General features: G+C 34.4%; 2 protein-coding genes across 4 annotated transcripts; one reads left to right on the forward strand and one right to left on the reverse strand.

Moving 5' to 3' along the window:
* Positions 1–3,334: 3,334 nt before the first annotated feature.
* LOC131595352 (uncharacterized) lies at positions 3,335–5,338 on the forward strand. Of its 3 annotated transcripts, none has more exons than XM_058867688.1 (4): positions 3,335–3,563; positions 3,771–3,801; positions 3,987–4,472; positions 4,629–5,338. In XM_058867688.1, the coding sequence occupies exons 3-4, from the start codon at positions 4,017–4,019 to the stop codon at positions 5,070–5,072; spliced, it is 900 nt and encodes a 299-aa protein (XP_058723671.1). In that variant the 5' UTR covers positions 3,335–3,563; positions 3,771–3,801; positions 3,987–4,016; the 3' UTR covers positions 5,073–5,338. The 3 variants fall into 3 exon arrangements, with proteins under 3 accessions (XP_058723671.1, XP_058723672.1, XP_058723670.1); XM_058867689.1 differs by having other exon boundaries at positions 3,335–3,542; XM_058867687.1 differs by lacking the exon at positions 3,335–3,563 and having other exon boundaries at positions 3,581–3,801; positions 4,629–5,337.
* Positions 5,339–5,484: 146 nt separating this feature from the next.
* On the reverse strand, positions 5,485–10,448 carry LOC131595351 (uncharacterized WD repeat-containing protein C2A9.03-like). Its single transcript, XM_058867686.1, has 10 exons — positions 10,290–10,448; positions 9,833–10,012; positions 9,386–9,553; positions 9,209–9,295; positions 8,819–8,953; positions 8,622–8,732; positions 8,147–8,238; positions 7,895–8,000; positions 6,250–6,336; positions 5,485–6,127 (listed from the first exon to the last, which is right to left on the reverse strand). Exons 2-10 carry the CDS (start codon positions 9,974–9,976, stop codon positions 5,717–5,719), a joined length of 1,341 nt encoding a protein of 446 aa, XP_058723669.1. The 5' UTR covers positions 9,977–10,012; positions 10,290–10,448; the 3' UTR covers positions 5,485–5,716.
* Between the last annotated feature and the right edge of the window lie 7,013 nt (positions 10,449–17,461).

The following is a 17,461-nucleotide window of genomic DNA, read 5'->3' on the forward strand; positions in this document are numbered from 1 at the left end:
AAGTTTTCAGTAAGTTTTCAGCTTTTTGGACTTTTCTAAAGACTTAGGGATACGACGGTTAACAATGTGTTTGATGAACAGGTCTGTCGATGGCAAGAGACAAATTGGTCAGTAGGGTGATCCAGATCATGTCTTCTTTGAGAATGGTGAGAAAATGACCTTCTTGGACGATCATTATCTGATGGAGTGTGGTTAATGTCTCATCCCAAAAATCACATGGAAGAGAGTTGTTACCACGGTGACGATTATTCCTCATAAGCAACTCTTGAGTTTTCAAAGGTGGCATTGATGTTGTAGTGGAGGAAGTTGATGTTGCGGTGATAGAACCAAAAACTAATAAGAAGGAACCATGAACTAAATAGGCCAGACTTAAAGTTGGAAGGATGGAATCACATGTGTTTCTTGAATCACTTGATGAAGAATCACGGTAAAAGCTTGGGTATCTAGTTGTTGAGGGAGATCTTCATAGCACAAATAGATTATTTGTGCATTATTGTCTTAGGTGTGAATGAACGTCATTAGTCATACTGCGAGTACATATTGTTTTCAAAGCAACTACCAGAGAACATAGTGTAAAAAAATAGTTACAATGGTTATAATTGACGAAGAGGTAACATAGAAACATTTGTGGTGGTGCAACGACACAACTAGGAGAAGTTAATGGAAAATTTGAGAGGATCAAAAGATGATTCCCACAGACGCCGCCACTATTCTGTACTAGAACAAAAGTTGATGAAAGGTTGAAGATGACCCATGAAACAATTTATGGTACAATGGTTATGGTATTTCGGGGTGAGAGGGAGGGATGCCTGAAATGTTAGCACTTCAACGCTCAAGTAAGTGTTTGAATGAGGTGAAACTATGCAAACATGTGTATAAGAATACCTAGTCATGACCCTAAGTTGCGCTTATATAAGGGAGGCGGTTAGAATCGTCTCAGTTAATCAAGTGTGAACAACGAAGAACCGTTTGACGTATAGTTGATATGAGAACATGAGTCATACTTTGATGCATTGCACATGAGCGGAGGTCCACATGTTTGTCAGCTAGTAGAACGCCTTGTTTGTCTTATTTAAACTAAACTTATAAATTAATTCGTTTTTACTGGGCCTTTAGTAAGTCCAAAACATATTCACCCCTTAAAAATTTTGTTTTTACTTTCAAACTGAATAAACGCTACACTTCATGACTCAAAATAAGTTATTAATTTAAAAAAGAATAATTATGAATTGAGTGTAGACTTTTCAAAATATCAATATTTTTAATAAAATCAAAAATATTAAGATCAATCATCTCAAAGATAAAACTAATCCTCAAAATATGTGACAAATCAAAATTTAAATATTATTTCCTCTAGTCCTATTTATAAGAGAAAGTTGACTTTTAAATTTATTGAATAATCGATTTATTTAGTATATATTAATTATTATTCAACTAACTTAAAAAATAATTTTTTTTTATAAAGAAGACAATATGACATTATCTAAAAGATATTTACATTCAGTATAGATCATCTCAAACATAATTACTTCAGAGTTAATACATAATTGTTTTTTTTTTTTTGAGCAATAATACATAATTGTTTGATCACGGTTAAATATCATTATTTGCTGTACACAATTCATATTTTTCTTGCCGATGATGTAACATACATTTTGGGTTAGCCAGCATATCATTTACAAAGGTTAGTGTACATTATTTAATGCATTACTTTAATTTCAAATTTCAAATTTGTAATTAGTCGTGGGACCGAACCATGTTTGATTTGATTATCAAAATATGTTATGTTGTCTCAGGCAGCCTCCTTATGCTGACTGGACTTTTATGTACTCAAAATTAATAGTAAAATTGCCTTCTTTTTTTTAAGTCTAATAAAACATATTTGACTCACTTAAAATAATATTTTCGTTTCAAATTATATAACTATTAATTTTGAAAGATAATAGAAAATTATTAAAAGACAAATTATAATAATAATAATAATAATAATAATAATAGAAAAAGTATATAAGATATGAGAAGATTTCGAGCAGCCAAACAAATATAAAATTAGACAAATCAAATCGATTTTCAAAAAAAATCTCCTAATAAAGGATAGAAAATTATCTTATCACAAAAAATTATTAATATTATCTTAAATTATATGATGTCATTTCACGTAATTTAAGATGTGTAATAATTTTATTTGAAAAATAAATGCATATTTTTACGAATTTGTTTATCATTAATGACATATAAAAAAGAAATTAAAAAAATTATTAAAAAAGTGGGAGAAATAAATAATAGAGAATATTTTTAAAAAAAAAAACATTAATATTGTATTGATAATATTATATGTACCATCAAAATTAACGTTATAAATTTTATAAGTATCATATATATGATATTATATTTCAATCCAATAGTTGATTTTTTAAAAAAATATTTAAAATAAAATTATTGAGCCAGTGTAATTTGTGGTGTAATTTTTTGTGTATAATGTTAACAATTAAATTTAATATTTAATCCTGATGAATACTATTTATTATCATTGTTTAAACGTGACTTTATCAAAATTATGATATTAATCTTGATAAATATTTATTATCATTGTTTAAACGTGACTTCATCAAAATTATTTATTATGATCCATATTTAATCCTCTTATCTTTTATTTAAAAAATTTATTACAAATAGTGCACCTCCACTCATATAACACAGGCACATTCTTTGTTATTCTAATTATTCCACAAGCTGGTCAATTAATGTTGGCCGAAAAACCGGTGTACAGGGTTAGTTAATCCTTAGCGAGAAAATATTTATGTACACAAATTCTGGATTAAAAAATGAAATTGTTTATTATGCAGTTTACATTGAGCACTGCGCAATTAACAAATTTATACTAGAAAGAAACAGATGCCACCAAAATCATTTTTTAGGCTTACCTAAGACTCAGTTGCTTAAGATTTTTTTAAAATGTGCAAGTTTTTTTCAAATTATTTGTCAAAAAAATGTGTTTAACTGTAAAGGTATTTTAATTAACTTTTGAAGAAAATAATTTCTAATAAAAATATATAGTTTATAGTATCTAAGATTTTATAATTATAGTTCATGTTTTCTTTTAAATCTAAAAAATAATTTAATATTTATATCAAAATCATTTTTATTTTAATCAATCAATCAGAACTTGAAGAATATAAAAAACTTGGCTCACACGATAAGAAGTCGTGGGTCTTATAATTAACTCAATTGCCGATGTCAATATGAGAACATCTTTAATGGATAATATGTAGGTAATCAGTAAACACTCGTCTAAGATTCGTTGAGCTTGACAAGTTTCCAAAATCCAAATCATCTAAAGCTCTTTATGTAAAAAAAATAAAAAATTAAAACCATTTGTCCTCGTTGGTGTATGTTATACCAATTTCATAAACCACTCAGATTTTCAAATCAAACAACTCCACTAGTTTAGTCTAAAGAAGAAAACATAGTTCAACACAATATTGTTTAATCTAAAAATTTCATGGCATGTTCATCATTCATTCTAGCTACATGGTCATGAGGTACTAAAATATATATATCAGGTAATAAAATTAAGCTTTTAAAGCTTGGCTTTACATTTAAAGCATAGAGCTGAAAAGTAAAAAGTGTCTTAAAGGTGCCTTGCTGGATTTTGCTTTCATCTGAAAAGTTTTTTTGGTTTCATGTTCATACCATTAAGCTTTTATTGCCATAAGTCAAAGCCGATAAATATTCATGGATCCTTAAACCCTCTTTTGATCCTTTTGCAGGTGTGGATTTGAGCTTTGTCATCAATTACTGGTAAGTATTCAATCCTCTAGACTCATGAGTTTGTTTATTTTCTGCTTTTGAACATTAAATATAAATTACAACTTTACGTTATAATCAATTCTGAAGCCAAAATCAATTTAACTCGAAAAGCATCCTAAGGTTTTACGGCAAGCCTTCTTGTTTATATATATTTTTTCTTTCAATCTTGTGATCAGGTGTGAAAGTGTTCCTTAGATATTTATACCATGGGGTGCCTTTCTTCAAAACTTATTATAGCAAGATCAATCAGTTACCATGAAGAGAGAAATCAAAGATCCAATAGTATTCCTTTGCTTGAAGATTTAATCATCTCAACTAGTGGTAATAGTGACCGCTACCTTTCTCTTCTCTGCACAGCAAACAAAGTATCCAATAAATTGCATTCTAAGAGCTTAAGTTCCAACACTACTTCAAAATTTTCTATTGAGGATGAAAGTTCTGAGGTTATTGACAAGTTGGAACAGGAGAATCTATCTGGTTTTGAAGAAAAAGATGACTTGGGATCTAAGGATGTTGTTGGTAATAGGAGTTTTCACACAGTTGAGGAATATGATGATATGGTTAATAGAATTTGGTTGAAGGAATCTCAAATTGTTCAACCAATTGAGTTTCATAACGAAGAAGATGATGATGATGCCTCGATAATCAAAATGGAAATTCAGGTATGATACGGAAAACTATTATTAATTAAAGTGACACTAACGAGTACGGCCGTTTTTATGGTTTTTTTCGAGAGGATTTGAATTCTATCTCTTGAAATTACAAGATCAAACTCTTACCACTGAACTGACATTTGTATCTAAATTTGGTTATCCCAGGATCAAGATTCTTGCATTGAGAAAATGCAACCATTATGGTTAAACAAGAATGAAGAAGTGTTTCAAAGTCATAAAACAAGAATGCTTGAGAAGGGAAATAAGAGAAAGGCTATAGCAAATAGACTAGAATCTCTTAGAATTCCATCCGATGTTGAAGCTCCAGCCATTGGTGAATCTCCAGCCATTGGTAGTCTTAAAGAATGGCTTCCTGCAGATGGAATCTACTCTCCTGGATCCTATGTTACACCGAAATTCGGAAGCTATCCTTCAACAAACATTAGGAATGAAAATGAATCTAATGAGGATTCTATATTTAGTCCAGAGTTAGTTTCTGCTTTTGAACAGTGTATGCAAAAGCTTGAAGCAGAGGAAGAAAACATTTTGAAACAAATTCTAGAGACTGTGGAAGAAGAAGAAATTGATGAAGGAATCATGCAGACCTAAGAAAGAACACGAGTACTCCATCATGTATAAAGGGTTAAATTCATACTTTTAGATGAGTTTTGTTAACATATAAGAAAGAAAATTTGATTTGCATCTCCAATGTTTGTATGTATTGAATTTACCGTGAACAATTTTTAGGTGAGTGTTCTTTTTTGAAATTGATTTTAATGAAAAAAGTCGAGAATTAGATTGTGAGAGAAATTTATGTTAATGCATAACTTCCGAAGTGTTGCTGCAATTTGATGCCATCAAAGTTATATATTTTTTAACGATATATGCAACTTAATATCTAATTTTTATTTGCTAAAAAAAATCTAATTCTAACAATATAAGCCAATGGGTCTCATTCTAACAATGGAATAACAACAGAACACAAATTGTATAAAGATGTAACCAACCAAAACCAAAAACATGTATAAGCACGGTGTTCATAATTCCGTCACTTTCTTTAATAATTATTTAACATGGTTGTACAACAACAAACACCGTAACATCCTCAAGCCATGTTTTACACTATATGATGAGCCATGTCAGTTCACCTTTCTTCTTTTTACTCCCCTTGGTATTACAGATACTGCCAAAACACTCAGACTCCTAAATACTAGACAAATACATGAGTTGAATGTATTCACAAAGTTACAAATTTACAGGTAGTCAAGATACATATAGTTTCTGCGTCGATTGAACTGAAGGAGACTTCCATAGGTACGATCCCAAACGCCAATAAAAAGTGATTCTGTGTCTGGGCTAAAAGATACACCTGAGACCTCTCCAAAAAAGTCTATTTGTTGCTCCTTTTCAAATCCCTGTTTTGCATCATAGACATGCACGAAGTCGGCCGGCTCAGCCATTGCCATGTACCGTCCATCAGATGTGAAGCGTATTGAGCGTATAGCTCCGAGGTTTCCCTTGAGAACAGCAACAGACTTTGATAGATTCCGAACATCCCAAATGCGACAAGTTTTATCTTGGTTCCCAGTGGCAAAAATGCAACCATCAGGATGCCATGCAGATGCAAATGAATAATCCAAGTGTCCGCATAGAGTTGCGATAGTCTACATACACAATCAAAATTGAAGTTTGATATTAATAGCTCGTCGACAATTGACAAATAGACCGGCACTCTTACACATCATATATAGAGTGTTTGATGAATATACAAAATAAATATGTAAACCTTTCCGGTTTGAGAATCCACCAGTAACCCTTCCGGGTTGTCTCCAACAATTGCGAGTAGTTTCCCATTAGGGCTCAATGAAGTATGCTGCAGTTACAATGGACAAAAATTAATATAACACCTTTGAGTACTAGCAGAGTGGGAACCACGAGTCAAGAGAAAATTAAGAATATATTATGTTTAAATATATATAATATATATTTTTAAACTCTGATGAGGATTGAAATTATACTTCAATTAAGACAAGACAAAGTTGAATAAGAAACTTTCCTATGCAATGATAAAACATATGTACACCAACACAAAATTATGTACACTAATGTTTTCTAATTTTCTTTTACAATCAACAATGCATAATATTCATTTCAAAGCCTTTATGACCACGCATACATTCTACTGCACTCTCTTCATTTCTTCCTTAAAACATTCCTCGTTCTCCGTTCATATACATGTATCCCTTGCCCTCTCCAGTCTGTTCCTGTTTTCTTGTCTTACAGAAATGTTTTGAAGGTTTGTTTTGATGATTTAAGTTGTATACATGACAGTGTAAAACCTTTTTTACACATGCATCAGATCAAATCACTGTATGATGCCACTTTTTTTAGACTAATTCCTAAAATATCTCTACAAATATCTACTAGGCATGATTTGACGAATGTGTGCGTAAAAAAATTACACCTTCACTGTATAGAAATTATTTTTTTCCTGTTTTAAACCACCAAGCTTTATCCCACTAAATGGAGTTTGTTACATATATCAAACGACATCAAAATGGTTTATCATATAACGTGTTTTTATCCAATTCATTAATTTTTCAATCTTTCTTAATAGTTTCCCTTTTAGTTTTTCTAAGTCTTCCTTTGCCTCTCATGTTTGGACTTCTTAATCTAAGCTACATTCACTACTGCAGAAACGTCAAGTCTTCTCTTTCTATGGGTCCAAACCACCTAAGTCAAGTGTCTACCATCTTTTCTACGATAATGCTACCTCAACTCTCTCTAATATTGTCCTTTCTAATTCTATCTCATTTTTATAATTATAATTAAAAGTGAAAACAAGAAATGAAAACCTTAAACCAAACTTACCCTGGAATTTCTTCTTTTATGTACCCATCTTCAATAGCGAAAAATAGATGGATCTAAGGTTTCAAGAAAGATGAGAAATAACACCAACTAAGGGATTAATATTAATTCCTTGGTCAGTACCAAAACTTAAACCTGAATCTGATTAGAAGTTTGGAGGGGAGGGGAGGGGAAGGCTTTGGGGGAAGGAGAGGAAAAGAGAGAGAAACCTTCCTTCTTTTTTCCTTTCATGAGTTTCATCCGTCCTTCTTCCCAAATCCCCCTCCTCAAACTCCCACACATTGTCTTAGCTTATCTAATCTATAACTTAGTACTTCTAAGTTTCAAGAGACATATCGGCACATATGAACACACTCACTTTCCCTCCTCCCAAATTAACCAAAAAGGATATTCAACAATCAAATACCTGGAGTAAAAAATAGTTTACGGGAACAGATTCCAGCTACAAACTGATGAGAAGATATCAAAAAAATACTGTCTCCTACGGGCTATTTACTGATATTGACAACTATGACTATATCTATTATTTCAACCATGGAAAGTCAAGTAGAAAGACAACTTACATTTACTGGCCAAGGAAAACATGAGTGTTTTGTAAGCTGAAATTTCTCCATATCAAAGTCTCTGATTCCGCCGTCATTGTTGGAAGCCATGAAATGAACAGCTCCACTGACAGATGAATTGATTGTTATTACGTAGTCATCATTAAGAGTCGTGCTAGTGATTACTATCACCATATCAACAATTTAATAGCCCAAAATATTTATATATAAAATAAAAGGAGGGAATGGAAGGATATGCATGAAAATAAAGACCTAGGATGCTCATAAATGTCAACTGCGTTTGTGATTGCATTGTCCTCATATGTAGTTCGGGAACAAAAGCTAACCCCGGGTCGATCTAAGTACTGCAAGGCATAATGTGTCATCAAATAATAGGAAAATATAGACAAACACGTCAATTTGGAAGATCAAAGATAAATAAACAAAATAAAGATATCCTCAAATTATTTCCACTTTTAATCCCTATAATCTTAACTAATCATATTAAAAAGTTAGCTCAACCCTGTCTAAAAAACAAAGGTGAGCATCTATACGATATCACATAATATGTTAGAACAATATCAAAACACCAATTTGTGCAATTAAAGTAGGGAAAATTGTTATTTTATATATCTCAGTAAACATATCAAAACGGAAAGTGGTAGAGACGTAGAGTTGTAGCTTAAGTAAATCCATTAAATAATAAGAAAAATGTAATGATACCTCTATATAAGTAAATAGGATGTACCTTGCAAATAAGCTCTCCTTGAAAACCTCCAGCAATCAACAAGTTATCTCGTACAGCCAGGGTACTAATTTGTGTCTGAGTAAAACCCTCCAAGAGGCTTCCTGGATGTTTCTGTCAGCAACACACTTTTCAAAATTCATAGTTTTTCCTAAGTGATACTTTAACAGCAAAAACAATCCAAAGGCAAAAATTATTACCTCACATGGAGCAACATGCCCGGATACATTCAAAACTTCAGTTCTCTTAGAACTTAATGAAGACCAGTGAACAATTGAGTAATGTGCAACAAGATATACATCATGTTTAGATGTCGACCAAACTAAGTTTCTCAACTGCAATTGATAAATTAAAAGTTTCAAACTAATATTAATTAAATTAGTGACAGCAACTGCATTATCCAGTGTTAGATGTAAATTGAAAGACGTTAGCTTTCTTCCCACATGACAAAACAACATTGCACAGGTATAAATGCAGGTACATATCTATCCACAAGAGGCAAGATAACATGGAACATAGACAAAACAAACCTTAACACACTGATCCTCATACAATTTAAATCAAAGGCAAATAACTTAGAACTAACTTACTTGGAAATGAAGTATAGTTGACTTCACAGATCTCGTGTTTTGCCAGAAATCATAATACATTCCCCCTTTATGGGTTACTTTGCATTCCTGTAGATCGAAGAAAAAAGGTATAGGGTCAAAATATATTCTCAAAAACAATACTCATATAACTCCAAGCTCTAAGCAAGACATATTTACCTTCTCTGATAGCTCCCCTGATTGTGGTATATTTTCATAGTTTTTGTACTGCTCTAGTCTTGTTTGTCTATATTTCTCACGACTAATACTCAGTCTATCCCAAGGTATACCTTGGATATCCTTTCCCCTCCTAGCTTCAGCTGCAGTTGTATCTGTTATTTTGTTTTCCTGTTATAAAGAACGTAAAGCCCCCATCCAAAAAAAGTACAGGCAGCAGGAAAGAGAATGTCAATTTCCACATGGTAGTAAATATCAGCATATGAATAAGGAGTCAAACTAGAAAGCAGCAATAATACTAATACAAATGCCATTCAAAAACAGTAATTTACACATAACATCCTAAAAACGCTTCCCGGTGGAAAAGAACAAACATCCCACCAAAATGAAAAATCTCAAATTCAAATGTTAACAAAGACTTATAGCTAAAAAAGACTCAAAAAAACAAACCAAAGGGTCATATTCATCATCGTCATCTTCATCAGAATCAGATTCACCGAGTGCTCTCCCACGGAAATACATATCATCTTCCACCTCTGTCATTTCATTATCATCTACAACATACTCCATTCCATCCCAATGATATTGAGCCATCTTCCCTGCTTCCTTTCACCAATTGATACTTGATATCTATTCCATTAAACAAAATTCCCAAAATAAGTTTATTAAATTCATTAAATTTTAAAAAAATAAAAACATCAAAAATTCTAAAACCTAGCCACTTTAGCCTAAAAAATGCAATTACTAAACCTAAATTCGAACAAACCTTCAATAATATACATAAAAAAAACTCTAAAAGAGTAAAAATCATAATCCTAATCAACTTTAGAGGAGAAAAAACTAAATTGAATTAAGAAATGAAAAGGAATCTATGAAAAATAGAATAACGGATTCAGAAAATGGTGACCTGAATTTTGATTCTGGGTTGGTGAACGTGGTGGTTGAAGTTAGGGTTTGTTGTGGATCTCGGGGATAAGGACCGGAATCTAGAGCTAATCTGCGTATGCAAACGAAGCAGATTTGGGAATTATGCGGTGTTTTTAATTTGCGATGTGTAATCTGAATAAGATAGAAGTGTTTTTTTTAAGTGGACCGACCTATGTCTGGACCGGTTTGCTCTAGGAAAGTAAGGACCGGTTTAATTCGGTTTTTTTAGAAAATAAATTCCAACTATTAAAAAATAATTGATTCCGTTCTTGCTTCTTCTGTTATATGGTCAAGAAGAGCCTCAAATGTATGACAATATATGTCTCCATGTGTTTGTTCTGGATGTTATTTCCATGTCGTTTTTATTAATGCAAGTGTTCTTATATAGGCCTCTGATAGCTTACCATTGTCTCTTTGTATCTCTCTTTCATTCATGGGTCTGTAAGGGTCGTCGTAGCCATAAACACACGTAATCAAAGTTATGTAAAGTTTGTCTTGTCATCAACCTACAGTTACGACTCTTGCTCCCATCTGATACGATTTCATGTAAATCACATTAGCAGGCCAATCTCATACTCGGCATCCTATTTAGCTTAACAGGCCCAAGACTACACCTTGACACGTCTGCGATAGGCTAACCCCATCCGACTTTATACCTGGCTAAGACCTAGATGAGTGGTTGGATCTGGTCATTAAGAACAGTCTTGTATATTGGCCTATATTCCATTCTCTGTTCGAATTCACATCCTGACCCTGATAAAATATTTTGAGATGTACATAAGCCCCCTGGGCACGAAGTCCAAAGGAGTGAAGTGTTTGGACAAAAGAAATCTGAAACTTTTTATCCCGAGTCCGGGTTGTGAACTCATCTATCTAACACACTTCATAATCAACCCGGATCATGTGACGTGGACTAGCGTTGCATGTGAAGAGACGTGGCTTTACGGACATACTTTCTATTTCCTCAAGTAATGATGATTTTTATGGGAATTTGACCCCACTAATCGTTCCACTTCCACACGACTATTCAAATGGTCCCTTTATTTAAAGGTTTTCCTTCTTTCATTTCAAATCACCTTGTTCATCCAAAGTGTTCCTCTGTTTCCCCATAATAAAACCCTTAATTTTCTCATGGCTTTAACCTTCTCATGTATCTTCTTTATCTCTTTCACTTATTTCTTTTGTTTTTTTTCCTTATACATTCCTTAAGAAATGGTAGTCATACAAAAGTGACAGCGACGAAAACATTTTGAAACCCAAAAATGCAGAAGAGAGAAAAGAAATGTGGGATCAATGCATGAGGGAATGTAAAGATACATGAGCACATTGCTTATTATTAGATGGAAAAATACCTTTTTTGGTCCCGTATGTTAACCTCGGGGTTCATTTTGGTCCCTTAACTTCAAAAAGTTTCATATTGGTCCCTTAACTCTTCAAAAGGTGTCAATTTAGTCCTTTTTGTCATATTAGCGACTGCTTTAGCGATCGATTTGAGTTTTTTCGTCGCTAATATGACAAAAAGGACTAAAATAACACATTTTGAAGAGTTAAAGGACCAATATGGAACTTTTTGAAGTTAAGAGATCAAAATGAAGCCCAAGGTTAACATACGGGACCAAAAAGAGTATTTTGCCTTATTAGATTAATGAGTGTTTTATGAATTAATTTTAGAAGAATTTCATCTTTTTAGTGCTTATTTTGATCAATTTTTAGAAGAATAAAAAGATAGGAGAGAACTTAGATAGAATTCTTTATGTACTATTTTTCAATGAAAATATGACAAGTGTTCTTAAATATTATTTTGGGAGTGAAAACACGAAAAAGAAATTACATATGTGTAAGAGGAAGTTATACACTTATCATATTTTCATTGAAAAATAGTAAAACCACGATTGTTTTTTCAAATTAATTACCCAAATAATCAATTTTTCAAAAAAAAATTACCCAAATAACCAAGTTTGGGTTTGAAAATATGTGTACACGTCATGTAGGATGGCGCCTACGTGTATGGCATTATGTGTACAAGCCATATGAGATGGCGCATAAGTGCAATGACTTTAGGACGCGCCATTTCATATGGCGTCTATGTGTATAATTAATTTTTTTGATTTTATTGAATTAATATAAAATATTTAATATTTTAAAAAAAAGGTATTACTATTGAATTATAAAAAAACCATTACATTTGGGGAATAAGAAATACATATATTTTAATGTTCCGGATCACTGTAACGGTCATGGGTTCTGCATCGAGGCGCTCTCATAAGTCGTTGACCCCTAACCCTTTGAGGTTCCTATTGTGTTTGGGTCGATGATCCTCATAGTACATCCTCAATGCGCTTAGCGTCCATGTAATCCGTCAGATCACCAAATTATCCCGAATATCCACTGTCAAAAAGTTGGTTGCCCGTGTCGTCAAGGTTTTGTCGTGGTGGGGGATGGGGAATCGATGGTTGGTCGGTAGCACTAGAAGTTGAATCGGCTTGGAAAAAAGACAATGTTTCTTGTGGTGTGTTGAAGCCATATGTTTTGTGGGTACTACGGTGATGTGACGTTTGTAGGATGAGTGGGTCGTTAGGATTATATTCGTCAAGTTGGCCCAAGTCGGGGGTAGGTTGGGATTTGGAGGGGCCCGCATCGGAGTGTTAGTTGTACCGTCTTTGTTCTTGGTATTGAGTTTGAGTACGTGGTTGGTATTTGTATGGGTCCTGGTATTGGGGTTAGGTGTTAGCGGCTTGTTGTCATCGTTGGGTTGGTTGTTGATTGCAGGTATGTTGGCGTGAGTCAATCAAATAGTATGGGTCGGACAAAAAGGAATCTCGCGTGGTAACCAATATATACCAAATCATATATTCTTGAGTTGGTTTCATTTCGAATGACACGACAGGGTATTGTAGGACATGTTGGTGTCGCTTCTTCCACATCTGACGCTATTCTGGAGCAAAGTCTTTCCAATTTCTACATTTCATTGGTGGTTGACTCTACGTAGATGCCATTGGACCAAACACCTTGGGATACTTGGGATTTCTTGATGCACACATGTGGAGGGATATGTGGCAGGTGTATGCTGTAACACCCCTCTAATAACCCGCGGCATTTAAACAATTATTAATCAGAGTAAACATGCAGAGAGGCATCACAATTACATAAATAATAAAACACACGTCAGTATAGATCATGCATTCACTGAAAACACCTGATATCATAACTCATTAATCAATTCATGTTTTACGCAGCGGAAATACTTCATCAAGTCAAACATCCATCATTAATGTATAAGACTTCAAATAACAAAACAAAATAGGGTTATAATCAAACTCCAAAACAACGCGTTCCCAGTGTTACATCTACCAGAGCATGACACCGACACTATTACTAAAAACCGACTTATGGGCTAATCCTCACCAAGTCGTGCCGCTATCCTCAATCTGAAAATGACAACAAGTAATGGTGAGTCTCATCACAGTTAACCAATGTTATTGCATCATAAATAATAACATTTCATAGTTATATCATTCACCCAATTGTTCTTATTCAGATAATCATCACTAAACATCCACAGATAACAGATAATCATCACATAACATATATAACCATGTTACAAACAATCATGCACATGTATGAAACTGACACTATGCATGTGGTACCAAACATCACCAGTGGAAATCATCCACCGACCGATCTATCATCATCCAGATACGGCCCTGCCAGCACAGATTCCACACAATGGGAATCTTGCCCTTCACTGAATCCCCTCATCCTTAGGATACAGCCTACAACAATGATTATGAATGCATGCAACCACATACATATATATATAACATACCAACATCATCATCTCACTATGAGTAGCATCATCTTTACTCATACATCATCATACATCATCATCATCAAGTATGTTCAAATATATGTACAATTTGCATCATTCAAATAAAATCATATATTCATCAACCATACGATTTATCTCATCTTAATCATCATAAATCAAACATTATTCCAAACAGATCAGCATTTTAAAAGTCACTCATTACCGAACTCTTAAAATCACAAAACAGCAAAACTTTGCAAGTCACGCTGGCCATACGCGTACCATACGCGTACCAGCAGAGTCAGAATTTCACAAAACACACACACCATACGCGTATCATACGCGTATGGGCAGAACCACATTTCCACACAAAACACAAGCATACGCATATCAGCCTGCCATACGCATACCTGCCAGTTGGCCCAAGTCGGGGGTAGGTTGGGATTTGGAGGGGCCCGCATCGGAGTGTTAGTTGTACCGTCTTTGTTCTTGGTATTGAGTTTGAGTACGTGGTTGGTATTTGTATGGGTCCTGGTATTGGGGTTGGGTGTTAGCGGCTTGTTGTCATCGTTGGGTTGGTTGTTGATTGCAGGTATGTTGGCGTGAGTCAATCAAATAGTATGGGTCGGACAAAAAGGAATCTCGCGTGGTAACCAATATATACCAAATCATATATTCTTGAGTTGGTTTCATTTCGAATGACACGACAGGGTATTGTAGGACATGTTGGTGTCGCTTCTTCCACATCTGACGCTATTCTGGAGCAAAGTCTTTCCAATTTCTACATTTCATTGGTGGTTGACTCTACGTAGATGCCATTGGACCAAACACCTTGGGATACTTGGGATTTCTTGATGCACACATGTGGAGGGATATGTGGCAGGTGTATGCTGTAACACCCCTCTAATAACCCGCGGCATTTAAACAATTATTAATCAGAGTAAACATGCAGAGAGGCATCACAATTACATAAATAATAAAACACACGTCAGTATAGATCATGCATTCACTGAAAACACCTGATATCATAACTCATTAATCAATTCATGTTTTACGCAGCGGAAATACTTCATCAAGTCAAACATCCATCATTAATGTATAAGACTTCAAATAACAAAACAAAATAGGGTTATAATCAAACTCCAAAACAACGCGTTCCCAGTGTTACATCTACCAGAGCATGACACCGACACTATTACTAAAAACCGACTTATGGGCTAATCCTCACCAAGTCGTGCCGCTATCCTCAATCTGAAAATGACAACAAGTAATGGTGAGTCTCATCACAGTTAACCAATGTTATTGCATCATAAATAATAACATTTCATAGTTATATCATTCACCCAATTGTTCTTATTCAGATAATCATCACTAAACATCCACAGATAACAGATAATCATCACATAACATATATAACCATGTTACAAACAATCATGCACATGTATGAAACTGACACTATGCATGTGGTACCAAACATCACCAGTGGAAATCATCCACCGACCGATCTATCATCATCCAGATACGGCCCTGCCAGCACAGATTCCACACAATGGGAATCTTGCCCTTCACTGAATCCCCTCATCCTTAGGATACAGCCTACAACAATGATTATGAATGCATGCAACCACATACATATATATATAACATACCAACATCATCATCTCACTATGAGTAGCATCATCTTTACTCATACATCATCATACATCATCATCATCAAGTATGTTCAAATATATGTACAATTTGCATCATTCAAATAAAATCATATATTCATCAACCATACGATTTATCTCATCTTAATCATCATAAATCAAACATTATTCCAAACAGATCAGCATTTTAAAAGTCACTCATTACCGAACTCTTAAAATCACAAAACAGCAAAACTTTGCTAGTCACGCTGGCCATACGCGTACCATACGCGTACCAGGAGAGTCAGAATTTCACAAAACACACACACCATACGCGTATCATACGCGTATGGGCAGAACCACATTTCCACACAAAACACAAGCATACGCGTATCAGCCTGCCATACGCGTACCTGCCAGTTACCATACGCGTACCATACGCGTATGAGCAGATGGTGCAACCTGATGCACACTTGGGGAGCGTATCATACGCGTATCGTCCCCCTCCATACGCGTACCATACGCGTATCATACGCAAATGGGCAGCAGTTCACAGAAACCTGCAACTTACCCATTCGTCTTCCTCGCGATTTCACCTGTACAGCCTGCGATTTAGGTCTCAAAACCAGAAAATTTCACATAATAACATCACACAGTTCACCCAACAATCACAGTGAATGATTCTATAATCGAATTCATTCATCATACCCTAAATCTATTCAGTTATTAGGGATTTAATAGCCACAGATCCAATCTAAATGATGAACACAACAGAAATCCAGAATACAGAATCAATTATCCAAACAATACTCCTAATCGACATCACTATCCATAACACGATAATAGAGATTAAATGGAGAGTCCCCCCTTACCTTAGACAATTGTTCTTGATCCTTGATCTCTCCCTCTACAGTTCTCCTTCACGTTCCTCGTTCCAAACCTCTGTTCTTTCACGTTCTTTCTTCCTTCCCAAATCCCAATTGTTTTATGAAAATAATAATAAAATTAGTAAAAGGATTATAAAATCACCCCCCCTTCTTTTACTATTTACTCACATGGCCCAAATGCCATAAACCATTATTTTCTATTATTTCCACAAAATCTTTATAATTCTAATTATTAATTCAATATTCCAATTAAATTAATATTAGAATTATACGGGTGTTACAACTCTCCCCCACTAAAAGAGTTTTCGTCCTCGAAAACATACCTCATGTAAAAAGTTCTGGATAAGAGTCCTTCATCTGACTCTCTAACTCCCAGGTAACATTGCCTTCAGCTGGTCCTCCCCAAGCTACTCTGACCAAAGCTATTTCCTTGCCTCGCAATTGCTTCAGTCTTCTATCTTCAATCCTCACAGGTAAAGTCTCAACCGTCAAGTTATCTTTCACCTGTACATCATCTACTTGGATCACATGGGACGGATCCGAAATGTATTTCCTCAACTGAGACACATGAAACACATCATGTAAATTTGCAAGCATCGGCGGTAGAGCGATACGATAAGCCACTTCTCCCACTCTTTCAGAAATTTGAAATGGTCCAATAAAACACAGAGTCAACTTCTTTGACTTCAATGCTCGACCAATCCCCGTCATAGGAGTAACTCTCATAAACACATGATCTCCCTCTTGAAACTCAAGTGTTTTCCTCCTTTTGTCGTGATAACTCTTCTGAAGACTCTGAGAAGCCTTCATCTTCTCCTGAATCATTTTA

The sequence above is a fragment of the Vicia villosa genome, linkage group LG4, assembly GCF_029867415.1.
Source record: "Vicia villosa cultivar HV-30 ecotype Madison, WI linkage group LG4, Vvil1.0, whole genome shotgun sequence".
NCBI lineage: Eukaryota > Viridiplantae > Streptophyta > Magnoliopsida > Fabales > Fabaceae > Vicia > Vicia villosa.